The 20,246-nt window shown below is 27.7% G+C and overlaps 4 protein-coding genes across 8 annotated transcripts; 2 read left to right on the forward strand and 2 right to left on the reverse strand.

Annotated features, from left to right (window-relative positions):
* Positions 1 to 170: 170 nt before the first annotated feature.
* LOC113559110 (39S ribosomal protein L42, mitochondrial) lies at positions 171 to 790 on the forward strand. The gene has a single exon (XM_026964708.2). It carries the CDS (start codon positions 321 to 323, stop codon positions 675 to 677), a length of 357 nt encoding a protein of 118 aa, XP_026820509.1. The 5' UTR covers positions 171 to 320; the 3' UTR covers positions 678 to 790.
* Positions 791 to 833: 43 nt separating this feature from the next.
* Positions 834 to 4,668, reverse strand: LOC113559109 (cyclin-dependent kinase 10). Its single transcript, XM_026964707.1, has 10 exons — positions 4,498 to 4,668; positions 4,236 to 4,402; positions 3,741 to 3,813; positions 3,420 to 3,600; positions 2,002 to 2,204; positions 1,766 to 1,927; positions 1,530 to 1,692; positions 1,345 to 1,466; positions 917 to 1,043; positions 834 to 845 (listed from the first exon to the last, which is right to left on the reverse strand). Exons 1-10 carry the CDS (start codon positions 4,511 to 4,513, stop codon positions 836 to 838), a joined length of 1,224 nt encoding a protein of 407 aa, XP_026820508.1. The 5' UTR covers positions 4,514 to 4,668; the 3' UTR covers positions 834 to 835.
* A 2,315-nt stretch (positions 4,669 to 6,983) lies between these two features.
* On the forward strand, positions 6,984 to 9,367 carry LOC113559352 (ubiquitin-like modifier-activating enzyme 5). Its single transcript, XM_026965060.1, is given in 8 exon segments — positions 6,984 to 7,430; positions 7,506 to 7,641; positions 7,984 to 8,180; positions 8,245 to 8,431; positions 8,561 to 8,603; positions 8,606 to 8,687; positions 8,754 to 8,968; positions 9,026 to 9,367. Coding segments are annotated over 8 exon segments (1,257 nt in total). The 5' UTR covers positions 6,984 to 7,278; the 3' UTR covers positions 9,271 to 9,367.
* A 194-nt stretch (positions 9,368 to 9,561) lies between these two features.
* LOC113557194 (microtubule-associated protein RP/EB family member 1) lies at positions 9,562 to 17,723 on the reverse strand. 5 transcript variants are annotated; one of them, XM_026962570.2, is made up of 7 exons: positions 17,388 to 17,723; positions 15,392 to 15,565; positions 12,916 to 13,022; positions 12,420 to 12,654; positions 10,982 to 11,070; positions 10,761 to 10,910; positions 9,562 to 9,845 (listed from the first exon to the last, which is right to left on the reverse strand). In XM_026962570.2, the coding sequence occupies exons 2-7, from the start codon at positions 15,549 to 15,551 to the stop codon at positions 9,783 to 9,785; spliced, it is 804 nt and encodes a 267-aa protein (XP_026818371.1). In that variant the 5' UTR covers positions 15,552 to 15,565; positions 17,388 to 17,723; the 3' UTR covers positions 9,562 to 9,782. The 5 variants fall into 5 exon arrangements, with proteins under 5 accessions (XP_026818371.1, XP_026818367.1, XP_026818368.1 ...); XM_026962566.2 differs by lacking the exon at positions 12,420 to 12,654 and adding an exon at positions 11,210 to 11,462 and having other exon boundaries at positions 17,388 to 17,716; XM_026962567.2 differs by lacking the exons at positions 12,420 to 12,654; positions 17,388 to 17,723 and adding exons at positions 11,210 to 11,462; positions 16,489 to 16,626.
* Positions 17,724 to 20,246: the final 2,523 nt, after the last annotated feature.

A 20,246-nucleotide genomic window follows, 5' to 3' on the forward strand; every position in this document is an offset into this window, starting at 1 on the left:
TCGATCATAAACAGTCATTTACAAATTATATATGATCTAAAATTTCTAAAACTTAAGGAACTTTATCAATCGCTCGACGCTCTCTCGATAATACAAAATTGTTTTTTTTTTTGTTTTTAGGTTAACAAAAACTCGGTTTTGTAAACCATGATAACAATTTTTTCTGATAACGTTTATTTACATTTTACAATTATGCATTGCAATTGAACGTTTTTTCATAGTTGTTACGCGTTCTCACCACGCAGGTCTCAGACTACTTAACAAAAATAGCTGTTCCCGAATCATTTAAATTTTGAAAATTCGTACTAATTTACTAGGACATGAACGGTTTGCGATTATTCAGACGGCTAGTCAGCGGCGTATCCACCCGCTCAAACAAGAACGAACGTGCTATCGTCGTCACTGATGATGCGTCTACCATAGTGTGTTATCATCCAGAGAGTACTTTTCCATACGAATTCAGCAAACCGCTACCAGTCAACAAGGTACAGGATAACTCGGTTTTACGAGTTCAAAACAAAGAATTTGTGCACGAAGTATTCAGTAAGCCCAATAATGAAATAGTGCAACAAGAACTAATGAAAATGACGTACACCACCAAACACCGTTGGGTACCACCCAAGAAATGGAAAAGAAAGTTTGCTCATCAAAAACTTGTAGACAGAGAATATTTATAATTTGATATAATTATGTTTATTATTTTTAAAAGTGAAATAGCTCATGTTTTTTTTAGTATAAGAGTACACACTAAAATGTTATAATGATTTTGTTGAATAAAAATTGTGTAATATCAAAAATTAAGATAATTGTAAGTTATAAAAAATTTTTCTTTCTTCTACTTCCAGCTGTAACAGAAAAAATATTTTTAATAATAAAATTTATAGTCAGTAATTAGTAGTATATGATAATAAGTCACCTTAATAAGTCAGTTAATGATGGTACAACTGGTGGAATAGTTTGACAGACTTTTGGTTGATTTGATGGTTTTTTAAGTTTTAAATTGCGATGTTGAGGAAATGTAGGCATCAATTTAGGATCAGACGCTAAAATAATAAATATTATGTTAAATAATATTTAAAAAATGGTACATTATGAAAAAAAATAAGTAAAGTTATAAAGTTAAAATATTATATAATAACTAGGGCTTGGACTTTGGTGCACTTTGTATTGTTTCCCAAAGCTTAGTGTGCAATGCTTGAATAGCTGCATGAACACTAATTTAGTTATATAAACTTCAATTTTTGGATTTTAGATTATTTTCTCAATTTTTTAAATCACACCCTTTTTACGGACATTAAAATTCAGGCCGTAATAATAACATAAGCAATAATTTAAAGTAATTACGCAAAGGTGGTTCAACAAAGTATGAGCTTTGTAGACATTCTTCAGCTGTCGCTCTTCTGCTCGGTTCATACATGAACAAAAAGTTTAAAAGGCGAATACCAGCATCTGATAACCACGGAAATCTAAATGAAAAAAAAATTTTATATTTTCATTTGTATGATGGTATATTTTTAAATTTTAAATACTTGGGTCTAATATTATTATATGGTTGTGGTCTCAATGTAAAGTTCTTCAGTGCTGGTAATGTGTCAATTTCAGGCCATATTGAAGCATTGGGAGTACCAAGAAGTTGACATATCAAATCAAGTTGATGTATCTCTGTACGACCAGGTAATAACGGCTTGTGAACTAAATTATAAACATATTAAATAATTATGAATTATGTTCTGAAATAATAATAGCAATATAACAACTAGCGTACGCAAAAGTTCAGCAAAAATACATGCAGTTGCCCACATATCAATAGCTGTTGTCAATTTAGGAGATCCCAATAAGACTTCAGGAGCTCTATACCAAAGTGTTACCACTTTGGCTGTCATTTTTTTTGGTGGCACACCAAAAAAACGAGCCAAACCAAAATCAGCTTAAAAACAAAAATAAATATTAATTGATATAACTTATACACATTATAATAACAACAAAGTTTCAGTAATTCACCTATTTTTACACATCCTTTGTCTGTAATCAATAAGTTAGATACCTTGAGATCACGATGAATAATGAAATTTGAATGCAAATACTTAAGTCCTTTTAAGAGCTGTAAAAATATACATTTTACTTGAGACTCAGTGAATGCAGTAGCCATGTTGTCTAATAAACTGGATAAATCGTGTTCACAATATTCCATAGACAGAAATATACTAAAAAAAATGGTATGAATACATAGTTAAAATAAAAGTATTATAGTACTGCAGATATGAGACTAAAGCTAAACATTTTAAAGATGATTAGAATATATTAGCACACCGAAAAAATAATAAATAATTTTGAAAATTACATTTCCGACATAATAATTTATATTTATAATATAGTATTACATACATCAGAAGTTTTAAATTAAATGTTAACATATATTTATGTTGCCATGTTTGTTTTAATTTTAATAATTTTCATGGATATATTGTTAAAATCATTCACGTTGAGTATTTTCTAAAATTAGATTATTTCATTAAATTAAGTATTTAAATACTTTTCTGTTATCCAGACTAACAGCTGATGCCGTAACTACCGCTGGTTTAATTCTATGAGACCAGAGATTCCTAACCAGGTGCCGCAAAATTATTTGAAATATATTTTTAGTCTATAGGCTACAAATAGGGTCTATAAAGTGCCTCCAGATTTTTAAAAAATGACTAAGAGTGCCGTAAGTCAAAAAAGGTTGGGAACCTCTGAGTCCTAGACTATACATGTTAATGACTCAACTTCAGTCAATCTCCGTCATCAGCACTGTTAAACGATAATATTAGTCATATCTAACTGATGGTCAAATTTATTATTTTAGTTATAATTTAGTATTTATAATTATGAATCTTTGGAATTTATCGAATAATGAAAAGATGCCGTTGAATTTTTTCAAGAGAAGAGTTTACTTCCAAGATACCATCAATGTAAAAATGGTCATAAAAAAAAAATTATACTTTGGAAAAAATAAAGTTTTTTGGAAACGCAATATTAAGGTATGTCAACATAAAAGTAATATGTGTATTGCCAATAGTCATTGTTTTTTTAAATAATACATTGTTTTATATATTGCTGGAGTACAGAAATGACCTCCATTAAATTTTGTAAACAGCATTTTAATATGAATCATGAGATTATATTTATTATATAAATAAGAAATTCATGTTGGTCAAGACTTTGAGAAGGTAGTTGAGATAATGGAATTGAGACTCATGGTAGTCAGAATAATGGAAAAGTACCGATATTTAATAGGTTAACTGTTAAGCCATTTTTTGGTACTTTGCTCACAACAATATATGTTATTTTTCCTCAAATAATTTTCATAGTACAAAATATTACTTTAATTAAATAGGACAGGATGTGCAATACAATGTTTACTTTTTATAAATATTTACCTGTCTAAACTTCTTCCCACTAAAACTTCTTGTAGGCGAACAATATTCTCATGATCACATTTCAATAATAATGATATCTCACGAAGTGCACTCATTGGTAATCCTTCCTTTTCATTTTCCATACGAACTTTTTTCAATGCAACAATTTTTTCTAAAGGTGATTTTGAATCCTTTGCACGATCTTAAAAACAATTAAAAAAATTAAATTGAGTGCAGTCCAATAATTTTTATTGGTCAACCAACTTAATAAATGATTGATGTACAAAAAACAAATCAATAACTAAAAAAACTAATATTAACAAAATAATAAATTTTACTTACATACAACACCATATGTTCCTTCCCCAATACGATTCAATTTTTCAAATTCGGCAACAAATCGACAACGTCCTAGCTAAATATAAAGAATTTATAATTAAATACAAACAAAATAATAATTAAAATATAACTTATAATTTAAACATGCATAAATTATAAATTCTACTAATAAAGCAAAATAAATTAATAAAAATATAAAGTTATGACTTAAAGCAGCTCATACACAATTCATTTTATTTAAACAGTCTTCAACATACAGAAGTACTGTCGTGAGTGACTTAAAACGTAATAACTGTTCAAATAAATTAATAGAATAAACCACGTAAATTTTATAAGAAAACAATGACTTGCATGACAGTTTGTCATTAAATTACTGCATATATTTGTACACATTCTTGAGTCAGAATTTACTTGTACAAACTTAATTTTAAGTAAGAGCTAAACAGAAATGTAAGGAACACTTATTTATATCACAAGGTATATATCTATATTACTAACAAGGTCTTTTTCAGGAATCGGTATAGGTTTAAGTTCACGAAAAGAGTATAATGATCCTGAAAGCATTACTGGACCCGTAGGATCATAATCAGCTAGTACTTGTTTTGATTTCTTAATGCCTCCACTTTCTACAGTTTTTTCTTTTTTGCTTTTTTTCGAATGCTTCTCTAAAAATTAACATTAAAACCAAACCATATATCATCATTACAATTATTTATTTAATTGTACAAGATTCACTGGGTAAATCGAATAGAAAACATACTTTTTGATTTCCCCATGTTGATCGGAGAATTGTTTTGAATGCAAATTAAAAAACAAAAATTAACATCGAATTGTGACAAGTAAATTACTAAATAGTAAATTCAGTAAATTGTATAGAATGTAGATAAAAAATTTTTATTAAGAAATAAGAATCGTGGTGATTAATGATTGCCATTCGGAGACCGGGGTAGAAAGCCGATTGTTGTTACTTATTATCATCAAAAAGCAAGTGTGCTCGTCGAACGGAATAAAATTACCAGTACCTACCGCGGTGTAATTCAAATAATAATCAAGCCAAATTTCAATTTTACCATTAATTTTAGAGTATAATATATAATACTATTAATACTATAATATTATTTTTTTTCAATTCAAACAATATATTTAGGAACTTAATACCTTTATTTAATCAATATTTGTACGTGTGATCTATATTAATAACAGACAAATAACAATTGAACAGTTCGTAAAAATATCTTGGGATGCATATAGATCTTAGATCTAAATAGACAATTTATTTAGGTAACAACTAACTCATATCAAAACTTCTTATAATCTTATAATCTATTTTACGTCTTTTTTTATTTTTCATAAAAATTTAATATTTCATCAAACTTTTGTGAAATTTTAGAACCTTGCAGTAATAAGTAATTTATATTTAAGTAGATTAAAATAAAAGCAAAATATGTAGTAAAATAAAATTCATAAATATGTAATTAAAATGTTTGTTTTTTCCCCTCTTCGCCTAAAAGATTCACTTTGTGCTGGCTCCAAAATAAGTCTTATAAGCGACGTCCACTGTATATTTATTGAGTGATATTAATGGATATTTTCTCTACTCAAAATATGTCTTCGTATACATTTTGTTCTCTTTCTTTAAATTTACTTGTTGCATTATCCAATATAAATAGGTACGTAATACGTATGTATTGTAAATTTGTAAATAAAAAAGGCATAAATGCAGTTTAGCTGCCAAGCAATTTTTTAGAATTTTCTTTTTCTAAAATGTGTGTTTTTCATACTTAATTTTATGGTATTTTCATAAAAAGTTGCTCAAACTTAATTTGAAACTTATGTTCAAAAAACTTCAAAATGCTCAATTCGTCAAAAACTCGTATTTTTGAGTTTAAATTTAAAATGCCAAAAATTTAATTATATATATTTATATAATTTTTGGATATGTTAGTATTTATATCATAGAAAAGAGATTTGTATGCTTAACATTTTTGTGAAATTATATTTTAGATTATAAATTTACTATAGTGAAGTCAATTCTTTGCATAGACTTTTTTATTTGTACATGTGTGGTTCTTTGTCACAAATTCTCTATTCAGAGGTTAGGTTAGGTCATAGACCATATAGGTCTATGGTAGGGACGTACACAGAGGGGTGTTTTGGGTGTTCAATCACCCCCCGAAATAATTGGTTTTCGTATAGTTATTTACTTATTCTACTTTAATGTAATTTATCATATTATACTTTGATAAACAGATATGATATTACATTATGTTTGTAAAAAAACCGTTAAAGCAAAAAAGAAAAATTTAATACTAACAAATTAGAATAATCGGTGATATTGAATTGAGTCCATGCTACTTTTATGTGTTTGAATTGATTCTATGCTTATTATCTTAATATCTTAAGAATTAAGTCCTCATAAATAAAATGTAATAAAAACTACCTACAGAGTAAAATTCAGTATTCACTCAAAAGTCAAAATTAAATGCTTTTTTTCATTTGGCCCATTCGGGATATCCAAATATTTTTATTCTTGTGGACACTATTCTAGAAATACAGTCTGATACATATATAAGATTAAAAAGCAAAGTAAAAAAACCATGTAAAGAAACATTAGAAAAAGAAAATTTTTTACGGGAGCAGACAAATTAATATATAAATAAGGAATTTGGAGATTTAACTTTTTTAAATCTGTATCATATAAATTTTTACCAGCCACTATTTAATATTAACATATTAAAATGTGATTCAACACTGTACGGATCAGTTCATCGATTTTTGCGTATTGGTCTACGCTCTCTTTTTTAGTTTGATTATTTATAAGTTAGCAGAGTCCCCCTACTTTAATTTTGCCAAGTCGAGCACTGGACATGATAGATGTTAGCTGTGTAAATATGCTTAACATAATGGCTAAAACTTCACGAAAATTAGATTTAGAATTGCAATTTTTGTATTATATCAATGTTTATACTTTAAAAAAAGTATTGTTAATAGATATAACTAATTTTCAAAAATAAATTTATGTTTATTAAAAAAAGTTATACTTTTCAATAACTGATTTTCAAAAACGCCCCCCAAAACTTTTGTCTGCGTACATCACTTGTCTATGGGTTAGGTTCGTGGTATGTGGTGATCAATGTTTATAGACAATATTATCTAATCTACTTATTCGTGGAGACAGTATATACTTATTTAATAATCGTGAACATGAACCATAGAAAATGTCTATGAACATATACCTATACAACTTGCGACAACAACACTGTCGAGCGTCGTGTCCGTTACGTCTTATCAGTTCGGTACTGTGCAACTGCGGTAGTTATTTCGTTATTTGTGATTTAGTGTGACACGCGTAAGCTGCTTTATACACTGTCTCTGGTGTTAGTGTATTACAACTTTTACTTTTTACTATTAATTACATTCACAATTTTGCCGTTTACACTCACTAACGCCTTCTAACGCTCTCAGACGTTTCACTGACTTAGTCGAATTATTTTTTCTCGTGCGTGTTGTGTAAGATTCTTGTGTCTCTCTGTTTGCTAAGATGTCGCTGGAAGATGTGGAAAATATTAAAAAACGCATTGAAAACTTCAAAAAGACTCTGTTGGAGCTAACCGAAACACCGGGCGTGCAAGAAGCAGCAAAGCACAAAGTCCGGGAGATGTCCTCCGAAGTTGTTGACTCAAACCCGTACAGGTGATTAGGGGCGTCTGACGTCTGTAATTGTGACTAATTAATATATTATATTTATATGACTTTCAATTATTTCAGCCGGTTAATGGCCCTGCAGCGAATGGGCATTGTGAAGAATTATGAGGACATCAGGAAATATACTGTGGTCGTGGTAGGTGTTGGTGGAGTCGGCAGTGTCACTGCAGAGATGCTCACGCGTTGCGGCATTGGAAAGGTAAAGCTCATTAATAAATTGTTTATTAAATATTTTTTTCTTTAAAAAGGATATCAGTACACTATTAATTGATTTCTCTCAGACCCGTAAGCAATATTATAAATTGTTATTTTGCAGTCAATCTTGTGTTGTTAACTTTGTCATTAGTTAATTTACCTTTTTTTAAATTAAAATTATAATTTCCAACTTTAAGTCTGATATTAGGTAAATTCCTCTTAATATTAAAACTAACAATACTTTTAAATGTGCATTTACTACATTGAGCTTGCATAAGTCTAAGAGAGAACAAATATCGTTCTGACATCTATTTTAGATTTTACTTAACACGCTTGTTGATTTCAGTTAATATTATTTGACTACGACAAAGTAGAACTAGCAAATATGAATCGCCTCTTCTACCAACCGTCCCAAGCAGGTCTGAGCAAAGTTACAGCAGCTTCAATGACATTGACAAGAATTAATCCTGATGTTAAAATTGAAACGTACAATACTAACATCACGTTAACCACCCAATTTGAAGAATTCTTGAACGTCTTAAAGTGTGGCTCAAATACTATTTGTGGTATACAAAAATTAACCAACATTTATTTTGTCTTTAAATAGGACTGGAGGAATTAATGGTGAACGAGTTGATTTGGTATTGAGCTGTGTAGACAATTATGAAGCTCGAATGACAATCAATTCAGCATGCAATGAATTAGGATTAAATTGGTTTGAATCGGGTGTTAGTGAAAATGCGGTGTGTGGACATATTCAATACATTGTGCCTGGAGAATCTGCTTGTTTTGCGGTAATATGTTTGACATTAATACCAAAGGAAAATATTGTGTTATACTATGACACTGCAATTATGTTTATCTTCTGTTCCATTAATCATGAGTCACATTCATTTACTTCATTATTATACTATAATTTCTAGTGTGCACCTCCATTGGTTGTGGCTTCAGATATAGACGAAAAAACATTAAAAAAGATGGAGTTTGTGCAGCGAGTTTACCGACTACAATGGGTGTTGTTGCTGGATTACTTGTTCAAAATGCATTAAAGTAATTTTTATTATCTTATTTGTGGGCAAATGTTTAATATTTGAGAATGGATATATTTTTTTTTAGAAAACTGTTGGGTTTTGGAACAGTCTCATGGTACTTAGGATATAATGCTTTATCTGATTTCTTTCCAAGCATGATGATTAAACCAAATCCAAATTGTAGTGATAATTTCTGTATAAAACAACAATCAGAATTTAAAAATAAAGTGAAAGAGGAACCCGAATGCACAAATTTAGATCCACTCGAAGATGTAGTTACCCACGAAAATAATGAATGGGGTAAGTATTTAAATATATTATATACCATATCACAACTAATTAAAATAAATATTTAAGGAATATCACTAGCAGAAGATGAACCAATAGTATCAAGTAATACAACAGAAGTCATTGAAACATCCAAAACTGAAAATGTAAATAAAAATAATAGTATAAAGAGTGAAGAAGAATACCTATCACTGAATGATGGAATAGAATTTGCTTATCAATCTGCTGATCAAACAGCTCCAAATGAAGAATCCTTAGTAAAAGAAACCGAATTAAGCGTAGACGATCTAAGAGAACAATTATCATTGTTATGATAACAGTTTACGTTTAAAAATTTGTTTTTAATTAATTTCTCAAAAAACCATTTGTAATTTAAACATTTTTCCAATATAGACCAATGTTAAAGTATTTTATATTTGTTCATACATAAATTCTAATTTAAGATACTTACTTAATAATAATTCAACAAAACATGTATTGTATGTATCATGTTATAAAAAAAAAAACATATGATACAAATTATATTTTTCTTTTTTTTAATAATTTTTATTGTTGATTATTTAACAGGCAATTTCATTAAATTTAAAATTATATAAATAAAAATATTAATTTTCATTGATATTTATATTATAATGGATGGGTCGCTTAAATAAGTTGAGCCATTAACAGTCATCTTTAGATAATTATAAAGAATAAAGAAAAAACTGTACACAATTTTGAACATGTGCTTGTAGCAGTTTATTATATAGCGTACTGTAAAATATAATAAATATCATTAAAAAAAATCATAATTAAGTAAAAAAAAAAAATTAAATAAGAGACTCTATTAGTAAGCTTCATCATCATCATGGTTGTTAGTATCAACCTCTTCTGGAGCAGCAAATCCTTCCTAAAATAAAATAAATTATTATTTTCTTTAGAGTAATTTACTTAATTTTTTTCTACAATATTGTATATATTTAATGTTTATGTTGAATATATACATACAGCTATATAATTATTATCACTTCTTTTATTAAGTTATCAATATTGAAGAAATCTACTGCCTAAACACAGAATAACTGTACTATAATACTATATGCAATGTTAATATTTTTAAATTATTTTTTATTGAATGATTTTCTAACAAGGAAATACATCTTATAATGAAGATTAAATAATTATTTCTTGTTGAAGCAGGTAAGTTGAATTGAAATTATATTTATTCTTAACAGTCAAACACCCATGCGCACAAGTTGGCGGCCAAGTCACCATCTCATTTTGAACAGATTATAATTGTTAATTTAGTTTTAACATTAATATTGATTGATCCTAATACTACAAATTTTTGACTATGACCTATGGTTAATCAAGCAAATCAATGAATCATTTATTTAACATATTTAAGTTTGATTCATAATATATTCTATACAAATATTAACTTGTTAAGATCATCTGTAAAAAAATGTACTTATACAATTTATAGCATTGTGTCTAATGGTTTAAATTAGAATAAAATTGTTAAGTTAAATATATTTTTGGTATGTCCAGTGACTAATGTTTTTAGCCAATAATAAGCACTAAATTCCTTTAACAAAATAATTGAGTACTAGCCAAAAAAAAATCCTTAAAAATCTACCAGTGAATAATTTAGTTATTTATAATGAAAATGTATTATAAAATACGAAATATAAACACAAATATAGATATAGAAGATATAAATTCTAAGTATATAATTTAACATGATAAGTATACATCATAAAGATAATTTTAAATTAAAATGTATTATCAAATATTTATAGAACATAACAACCCATTTACATACCTCAGTTGCATAAAGAATTTCCAATACTTTAGAGAATAATGGATGTTCACTTTCTTGTTCCTGGCATATCACCTCAATGTCACGCAATTTACCAAAATAGAAATCACGTTCTTTTTCCAAACCCTCAACTGTAACTCTCAATTCACTCATCTAAAATCAAAATAATTAAATACATTGATTTTTTTTGTAATGAAGTACAACTGTATTAAGACTGAACTTGCCTGTCTAGTAAGTTCATCAATTTTATGATCGCCTCTATCACGCTGACTAGCTGGTGCTGCTGGTCTTGTTGAGGGTACACGATTAGACACTAAAAACAGTTTTAATAAATTTAATATACTAAAAAAAAAAAACATTTAATACATTGTCAATTAAAGAAAAATAAATTAAAATCAAGCAAAAAAAAGCATATTGGGAATTTGGGATAATTTCGAGTTAAAAATACGAACTATTGCTGTTACTCGCGGGACGGAATAAACGATTATGGGTGGTGGCATTTCTAGGCGGTACTGCCGCTGATGGCTTTTTGACAGGACCTGCTCTGGCTGCTGCACCGGCTGCTCCCATTCCCTCACCACTGCGCGCACCTACTGGGTCGTAATCATTCATTTGGTAATTGGTGTCAAAAAACTTTTTGAACCATTGCAAAAACTCGAAATTATCCTGAAAACGCCCCTTGACCAGCCTATCTATAGGTACTATCTGCAAAATAAAAATAAAACAAAAAATATGAAATTTAAAATAATAATAATAAACAATTAAAAATAATAATAATAATAAACTAAAACTATTTTTTAACTTGTTAAACTTTTTTCCACAAATCTTCAATCTCAACAGTTATATACAAAAAAAATAATAATTGATGTAGTTTATTCAATAATTTTTAATCTTGATATTTTTAACAGCAGACAAGGAAATTGGTAACCAACAATTTTGGAATAAATTGTTACAATTAAAATATATGAATTATTCATTTAAAAGAGCACAACAATAATTATTCTTAAGATTCATTTGACATTTAAGACATTATAATAATTACAAGAACAAAATAATGGAGAATATTTAATTATTTTTTCAAGAAGTTGACTATAATATCAATTTTACTTAGTGTCTTACTATCATGAAATATTTCTAAATAGCATATACCTAATTCAATCTTCATGATTTTAAGAATAAAAGTAGACACAATTTCTATTAAAATTACATAGTCTTCACCGGAATATTCTCAAAAGATAGTACACAGTGAGTAACCTATAATTTTGAGTTAGTTATAATTTATCGTGTTATACTTGATTCCATTAAAAGGAAAAAAAGAAAGTAAATACTTTAAACCTAAAATAAGTAAAACAATAAAAATAATAAGTAAAAATTATCTATTAAAATAAATCTTTAAATACCATCATTAACTAAAATATGATATAGCTATGAAGAAAAATATATACATACTATATTTAATGATAATCCTATTATCAATTTTATAAATAAAAACTATTATAAAGTATTATCATATTAAATTGACATGCAGGTATAAGTATTCTAAATAAATAAATAAATATTCAACGTTTTTCTTTACGAACAAATAAAAAACTAAGTTTTGAAAGATCACTAATAATATTATCCTGACTAATAAACACACAAAAACCAAGCATGTATGAATACCATGTCCATAGGACGAGCTTTTATAAGCGCGAGCAGCTTGTGGTACACGATATGGCGGAGGTGCTTGAAAACCACACACTTCTGCTGCACCAGAACCAATCATAACGCCACCACGTGCATCAAGGCCATCATAATCACGTCCATCATAATTAGCATCAAAGAACTTTTTGAACCATTGTAAAAATTCAAAATTGTCTTGGAAACGTCCTTTGATTAAGCGGTCAACAGGTATCACCTGCAAAGTAATTTTTTACCATCCCAATTGTGGGTAAATACAAAACCCATAAATAGATAACCCAACGTAATAATGACTGATACACTATGTTATTAAATTACTATTAATAGAATGTATAATATTGTTACTACCCCAGTTTTATCTTTAATTCTCCTAATAGAATGTAGACTTATATTAACTAATAAATTACATATTTAAATATTAATATTGTTATTGACTATACTATATTTTATAATTTCAATTAAAATTTTCTATATATACCTTATCAACTGACATCTTTTTAAAAGCTCCTTGGAGTATTTTAAAATTTTGTATATATTCATGTTCAAGATTTGTTCTAAACTTGACTCGTTTCATTTGCACACTACCTATAAAATCAGTAATAATGAGTAATGACAATTTAATATATAAAACATTTTTATAATAAGTTGATAGAATCTGAAATCATAAACTATTTTATGTGATTATATATCATGATGATACAGTAAATTTAATTACTAGATGATGATTTTAATAATGAACTAAATATAAAAAAATATATAACAATTACCAATTCTAGATTTAGAGACAAATTTATGATGTTATGAAGGTCAAATTTATATTCAACATAATATAATAAAAAGAAATAGTCATAAAGTTATAGTTTGTTTTAATTAAATTATATGGCAAAAATCAGTTATAATAAAAGAAAATAATTTTTTTTGACTGATATAGGTTTTTTAGATACTTATACTGTTATTGTAAACATGGTTAAAATTAATGATACATTTAAAATTAAAAAAACAAAAATAGGAAGGTGAAATTATGTATATGAACATTGGTTACAAAAAATATGTAAAGAATTTTTTTAATATTAAAAAATATGTCTTTATACTCACAGAAAAAACCCTTACGTATACTCAGAATATTGCAATAACAATCTTATAGCAGTAGAATAATAAGGTAACTTAATTCTATAAAGAATTATAGATTTATTATTTTCACATGAAGTAACAAATCCATCAACCTTTTATCAAAAACCCCATCAATATATTTAGTGGCTTTAAATCAAAATTTGCTCATAAAAATAGTGTTAATATAAATACTATTTAATAATAAAAATATATTGTACTATCCATCATTAAGTTGTGGGTTCAAAGACTATACTATGCACATACCTACTCCAATTTTTGATAAACTATTATAACCAGGTACAATGGACTGTGGTATGTCAATATTTAAAAAAATAATACTAAATTATACTTATAACCAATTATAATTTTTATTTATGATTTACAAATATTATTTCAGGCAATACATACACAAAATAAATATCAATTTTAGTTTACTTTTTCAGAAATACACATAACATTAGATATAAGATACAATTTGTTTTTATTCTAAGATGGGATTCAAATTAACTAACCCAAAAATTGGTTTGTTAGATATATAGGTAGAGCATAGGTATTATAGACAGATATGAAATGGAACATTTAGACAGGTATATATATAAAAACAGGACTATTAAATATACCTTGTAAGTAGTTGTAATAAATGTTTAATTAATAATGCTCTTAATTAAAATAGGCATGTATAGTATAAAAAAGAAAAAAATTGGATCAATAAAAGTATACAGTGTGTCCTGCAAGGATTTACTCATTGCAATATCTCCTGAAATAATGGAGATATTATAATTCTGGTTTTTTTATAAGATTCACAGGGACAATAACTACAAATATTTCATGTTTTAATTTATTTTTATGTTTTGTAAAAAAGTTAAAAAATGTATTTTTTTATTTAATTATTTAAAAAAATTGAAGATAGCCATTTTGTAGAGTTTTTTTTTCTGAAAATATTGACGTTTTAACATTTTAATTTCATCAATTTCCTGATTTTTAATATTTTTTCTAGTTTCGAAAAAACTGTGAATTATTTAATAGGATAGTGTCATAGTGGTATCATTGTTTTAAATATGTGGCCCGCGTGCTCGTACAGCTGGCGAATGGGTTTCAGTGTGGCTCGCAATAAACGTCATATTTTATTTCTTCAACATTGTTAAATTTTTAAATTAAGTTAATAACTATTGTACAAAATATTAATATGTACATTTTTGTTATACCTAGTATTAAATACGGTTATATTATAAAAATTATAATAAATAGATAAAACCAATGTATTTTGTTTACTTTGAATTTAGTAAAAAAAGGTGTTTTGTCCGCCAACGTATAAATACGTAATAGTTAATATTTTATGGCTTGTCGGTAATTTGAGTATATCATAGTCCACAATTTAAATACCTAATTTAATGTTTTGATATTATTATCTTGTCCCATTTTTGGGCAAGAGATAAACATAATAATAATTTCACAGTTTTTTTTGAAACTAAAAAAATATTAAAAATCAAGAAATTGATGAAGTTAAAATGTTAAAACGTCAATATTTTCAGAAAAAAAAACTCTACAAAATGACTATCTTCAATTTTTTTTAAATAATTAAATAAAAAATACATTTTTTAACTTTTTTACCAAAACATAAAAATAAATTAAAACATTAAATATTTGTAGTTCTTATCCCTGTGAATCTGATTAAAAAACCAGAATTATGATATCTCCATTATTTCAGGAGATATTGCAATGGGTAAATCCTCGCGGGACTCCCTGTATATTATATAGGTAATATTATTATTTATATATTTAAATAATATAAAAAAATATACCTAATCTATTTAATTTCTAATTTAGTAATTATAATTACTTACCAGGGAATAACATATCCATAAATTGACAGTAAGCAGCACCTGAACATAGTTCTTCAATTTTTGTAAAACTCGCAGACAGAGTATCATTTACCCATGCTAACATATCATGACGACTTAGGTTATCAGATGTCACATTAGTTGAATACACATTTATAGCCATGTTTAATTGAGGTTCTAAAACAATGTAAAATATTTTTATAAAAATAATACAGAATTGTTGGTAATATTGCATGAATAAAATTTAAAAAAATTTTAAGTAAATAAAATAAAATATAGTTAAATACAAGGTAAACAAACTTCTTTAAAGTTCATTGATATACATATCATTGCAATGATCTCATATTAATGTTATAATTAACTGCTATGAGAATATTTAACAGTTTAAAGTACTTAAGAAGATCCAAGATGGTTCTAATACTAATAAATTACTTAATTACTTATAAAGTACCTACACATTATTTTTCTTAAAACAACTCCCACTTGTCATTTTAATGAGTATTATAAACAAGTACCTAACTATTATTTTTACAAATTGAACCATTTTCATTGTATAATTTATAAGTACTTTGAATATTATACTATATAACTAAATATTTTTTTTAATATTTCATTTTTTAACATTATCAGTAGAAATGTTTTTAAATTAATCTCGTTTTAATAATTGTAATAAATAAAAGTAATCAAATTTTAATTTTAATCAGGTAAATATGAAAAATAAAAAGTTACAAATTTCAATTTCTGAAAACGTCATATCCTTATTATACAGACATAATTAAAATATGTAGATATATCTTATTTTATTATATGAACATCAATTAAATAATTAATAAAAACGCTAACAATAATGAAACAGTTTATTTTTAGTTCTAAATTACGATTACTATTATTTCAGAAAATGTTTCATGTAGAATCTAACGGTTTTTAATTTTATGATTTATGAAAATGTATGGTACTTGCGCTAATTAGGTACTGGAACAGCGGTAAACAAGCAATAATTAGAAGGTGATAACGTAGTTATTATTAAATACAAAATATGGTGACGACTGACGACGACCGTCAGCGTTATAAATATCAATTTACGACAAACAAAATATTACCATATATGCACTACTAAGAGCAACAATCAGCCGATTAGGAGGTAATGCAGATTGCGGGTGACAATCAATTCAGAAAAACCTTGAAAAACGGCATCCGATAGATTTAAGGTTAAAGCGACTAGTGACTACCTATATTGTAACGGCGACAATGATAATAATGATAAATTATGATAATAGTTAATAGTAATAATAACAGAAAACTTCTATAGATGGGTGTGCTAAGACAACGCGCGATAATCACCGGCAACTAGCAAAACGGGCGGTCGATAATTAATGTTGAAAAATTGGACGTTGAAAAGTGACAAGTGTTTGAATCAGTCAATGCTCACACTCATGATAGTTTCACTGCATCACGTTCGTCAAACCCTTTTGGCTCGAAACGGGAGGAAAATGACCGTTGCGCAACGGCCACCGATTCGAATTTTGGTATAGTTGCCGGTCGTTCTCCAGTGTCGTACGAGAAGAAAATTAAGGATTTCACGGTACCCGCCCTCTATCAGCGCAAAAAACCGTTATCACACATCCAGAGTCTGGACTTGTGGGGTATAGATACATAAAAAAAATTGTATTTTTAATAAAAAAAATGATGACCTTTGAGGTAACGCGCGGGAATCGGCGGGCTACTCATCCCCCCCCACCAAGATTACGTGGGAGAATGGATAGGGTATATTATGTTGCATATACGGTGTGTGGCAAACAGTTAAAACTTACGAATAAGGTCACGTCATCGGGCGCCCGCGGGGAGGTACACTAACCGTGCCCGATTACTGTATAAGGCGAAGTTGCCGTTAAAACAATCACATAGATTGATTGCAATAGATCTACGCCTACACAGTACACGGCAATACGAGAACGGACAATCAAATAATGAGGACGAAATCGGAATGTTGAGCACTTACCTGCAGAAACGACGATGCCGTCGAATGCAGTTGTTGTTCGGTCTTGTAGTGAACTTATTTATCTTTTGATCGGTGTTGCCGCGAGTACGATTTCTCAATAATTGTCCGTGTGCTCGAAGTGCTGCAGCCGCAGTCAAACTGTATGAGTATGACTGACCGACGAACGTAAGTCGTAACTGAGCGTCCTGGATTCTCGATCGAAGCACGCGCGGACAGAAGACGATAATTGTTACTAAATAATAATAAAAAAAAAAATTAAATGAAAAAAATCGGAATTTTCCCACTCGACGAATCACGTCGGGATCCGCGATGACGGGCTCGGCAACAACGACGGCTACCGACAAGTAATTTTTTCTTTTTGCGGTAGCTGATCGATACCAGTTACCAGGTAAACTGGCAACCACGCAGGACCCTCACCAAAAAACCGGTCAACGAGTAAAGTAAGTAAGTGGTAAGTAAAGTAGTTGTAAGGTGTTTAAAATACTCTCTTGAAACATGATAACAGCAATTCGATTTTTAAAAGATCAGTTGAGCCAACGTTGTATTCTTAAAACTTATAAATTGTAATGATATGGTGATAAAAGATTAATTAAATTGACTTATTTTATTTAAAAATTCGAATTTAGTAATTTACATACGTTGTGTTATAATTTATAATTAATGTAGTATATGTGCGTATTATGTAGACCTCGTACGTCGTACCAGTCGTAGGTTACAACAATTTTTATGCTATAAACTTGGTCAGTTGGTCTATCCAAGTTTTCGTACTCTTCTTGAACAATTAATATATAAATAATATATTATTTGAAAAACTTAAAATATATACTAAAATAACAGATTACATATTTATTTAAAATGTATTTCATTTAGCATTCAGGAACTAAAATATATTCCATCCTTAATATGGTCAAACTTGATTTTTCTGAAATAGTTCGATTTGAAGCATTCATTTTTGATATATAGACTTCCGACTTAAGAAGTTCAAATTGTTCGAATATATTAAAATTTGGGGTTTTCTTAAGTTCTAGAACACCCATCGTTATCCCTCCACACACGATACAGTATTTTGGATATAATTTAAATTACCCTTGAAAATAGGTATTCCATTTCAGTATCTACAATTGACTCTAATACAAAATATATAAACAAAAACTATTTTGAACACCTTTTTTGTATTAATTGTTTATAATATGTTTGAATAATGATGATATTACATCTTCATATCATAATTTGTATATATTATATACTTATATTCATAACGAAAATTTAGTTAAAACTTTATAACATGTATACGTATTATGATAATCGGTAAAAACGATATGAATAAAAAAACAAGGTGAAAAACAGTAACTTTGATTAAAAGTCATTAAAATAATTGCCGTCATGAAAAAAATTATTTTTAAATATATGCATAGAAGTTTGGTAACATTCTTATTGAAATAAATATTACTTTAAATCACGAATTAAGATTTACCAATACCACAGAACAATAGGTACCTATCTTAATTCTGCTTTAAATATATGTATGATTATTTTTATTATTATTTACTTATTTAACTTAACAATTGATTTGATATGTATTTATACTTTAACTAATATTTGGATTTTTAAAGTAAAATGCATTTGGCGTTTTTATATATAGTCATTTTTTTCATAGATTCATATATTAGGTAATAGCCAATAGGTTTAATACGTTTTGTACAACTTATAATAACGTCTTACAAATTGATTGTCGTAAATTACGACTCGTAATTCGTTGGGAAATTAATCATAAGAAAAAATTTAAGTTTAAACATGTATATTTTTATTTTGGAGAACATTTGAGAATTCTGGATTGGTTATTCCAAATGTCTTAAAAGAATGCGAACAAAAGTCGTCCAATTGATATATTATAAGAATGTATAACTTTAAAAACCATCGTATGATTCCCTATTTTTATAAAGTTTAATTATTTTTGACGTTTATTATTTTATTCGTATCTTGTATAGTCATATCATTGCATAGGTTTTTTAATTTCATATGAATATAATAACAATTACCTAATATAGTTAATGCCTATTATAGTTGTTAAGGAAGTTTAGGTATTGTATTGTACCATTACTACTATTGTATTTTGTATATTAGGTACCTACTTAATAGATTCTATTATTCAATTTAAATCGATAAAATAAAGTGAAAATAAAAAAAATTGTCGCATAATTGTAAATTGTAATTGCAATCAAGTCTATGGTTATTACATGTAACATTTTGAAATCACCAGCTAGTCAGCTGCGAGTGTTATAAAAAAAAAATTAGAGTGCTTTAGGTTTGGTACACTTTTCTGGCGCCAGTATAACGAAGAACCGAAGTGCGCATCATACAGTATATTATATTATGACTCATCGTCGACTAGAAGACTACTCTAAAAATCGTCTGTAGTTATAAACTATTAAGTATAATTCGTGGATTCATGTGATTCAACAATTTCAACGTCGGTTATTGTATTAAATCGATGTCGTTATTGACATGACAACGCGTATTCGATGCTCAGTTGCCTTTTTATTCATTATTTTGTTCTTTTACAATTTATTGTCTTTCGCATAAGGGCCTATCATTGAAGTGATGACCTTTAATATTACACAGGTAGGTTAGTAGGTAGGTACCTAACATACGTTTAGTTTTTTACACTCAATTTGTGACTAACTGTAAAATCGCATACGCGAACTGGTGAATGGCAGAGCTACCTATTTTTTTTTTTATAGTATAAGAATAAAAAACCAGAATTAGTAGAATTACCATTTACCATGACGTCGAAAAAACAAAATATATTATAATATAATTGGGGGCTAGGAAGGCTATCTTGTCGTTAAAATACGCGTT

The sequence above is a fragment of the Rhopalosiphum maidis genome, chromosome 1, assembly GCF_003676215.2.
Source record: "Rhopalosiphum maidis isolate BTI-1 chromosome 1, ASM367621v3, whole genome shotgun sequence".
NCBI lineage: Eukaryota > Metazoa > Arthropoda > Insecta > Hemiptera > Aphididae > Rhopalosiphum > Rhopalosiphum maidis.

Excerpts from the sequence above, each read along its gene's own strand:
- LOC113559110 (XM_026964708.2), top strand. The coding sequence starts at position 321 with ATGAACGGTTTGCGATTATTCAGACGGCTAGTCAGCGGCGTATCCACC.
- LOC113557194 (XM_026962566.2), bottom strand. The coding sequence starts at position 15,551 with ATGGCTATAAATGTGTATTCAACTAATGTGACATCTGATAACCTAAGT. Across the intron at positions 13,023-15,391 it reads TATGGATATGTTATTCCCTG|GTAGTGTGCAAATGAAACGA; the intron begins GTAAGTAATTAT and ends CTGATTTTATAG. Across the intron at positions 11,463-12,915 it reads AAAAGATGTCAGTTGATAAG|ATAGTACCTATAGATAGGCT; the intron begins GTATATATAGAA and ends TTTATTTTGCAG.
- LOC113559109 (XM_026964707.1), bottom strand. Across the intron at positions 1,467-1,529 it reads TATAATAATATTAGACCCAA|ATTTCCGTGGTTATCAGATG; the intron begins GTATTTAAAATT and ends TTTTTCATTTAG. Across the intron at positions 1,044-1,344 it reads CTTTGTTGAACCACCTTTGC|CGTCTGATCCTAAATTGATG; the intron begins GTAATTACTTTA and ends TTATTATTTTAG.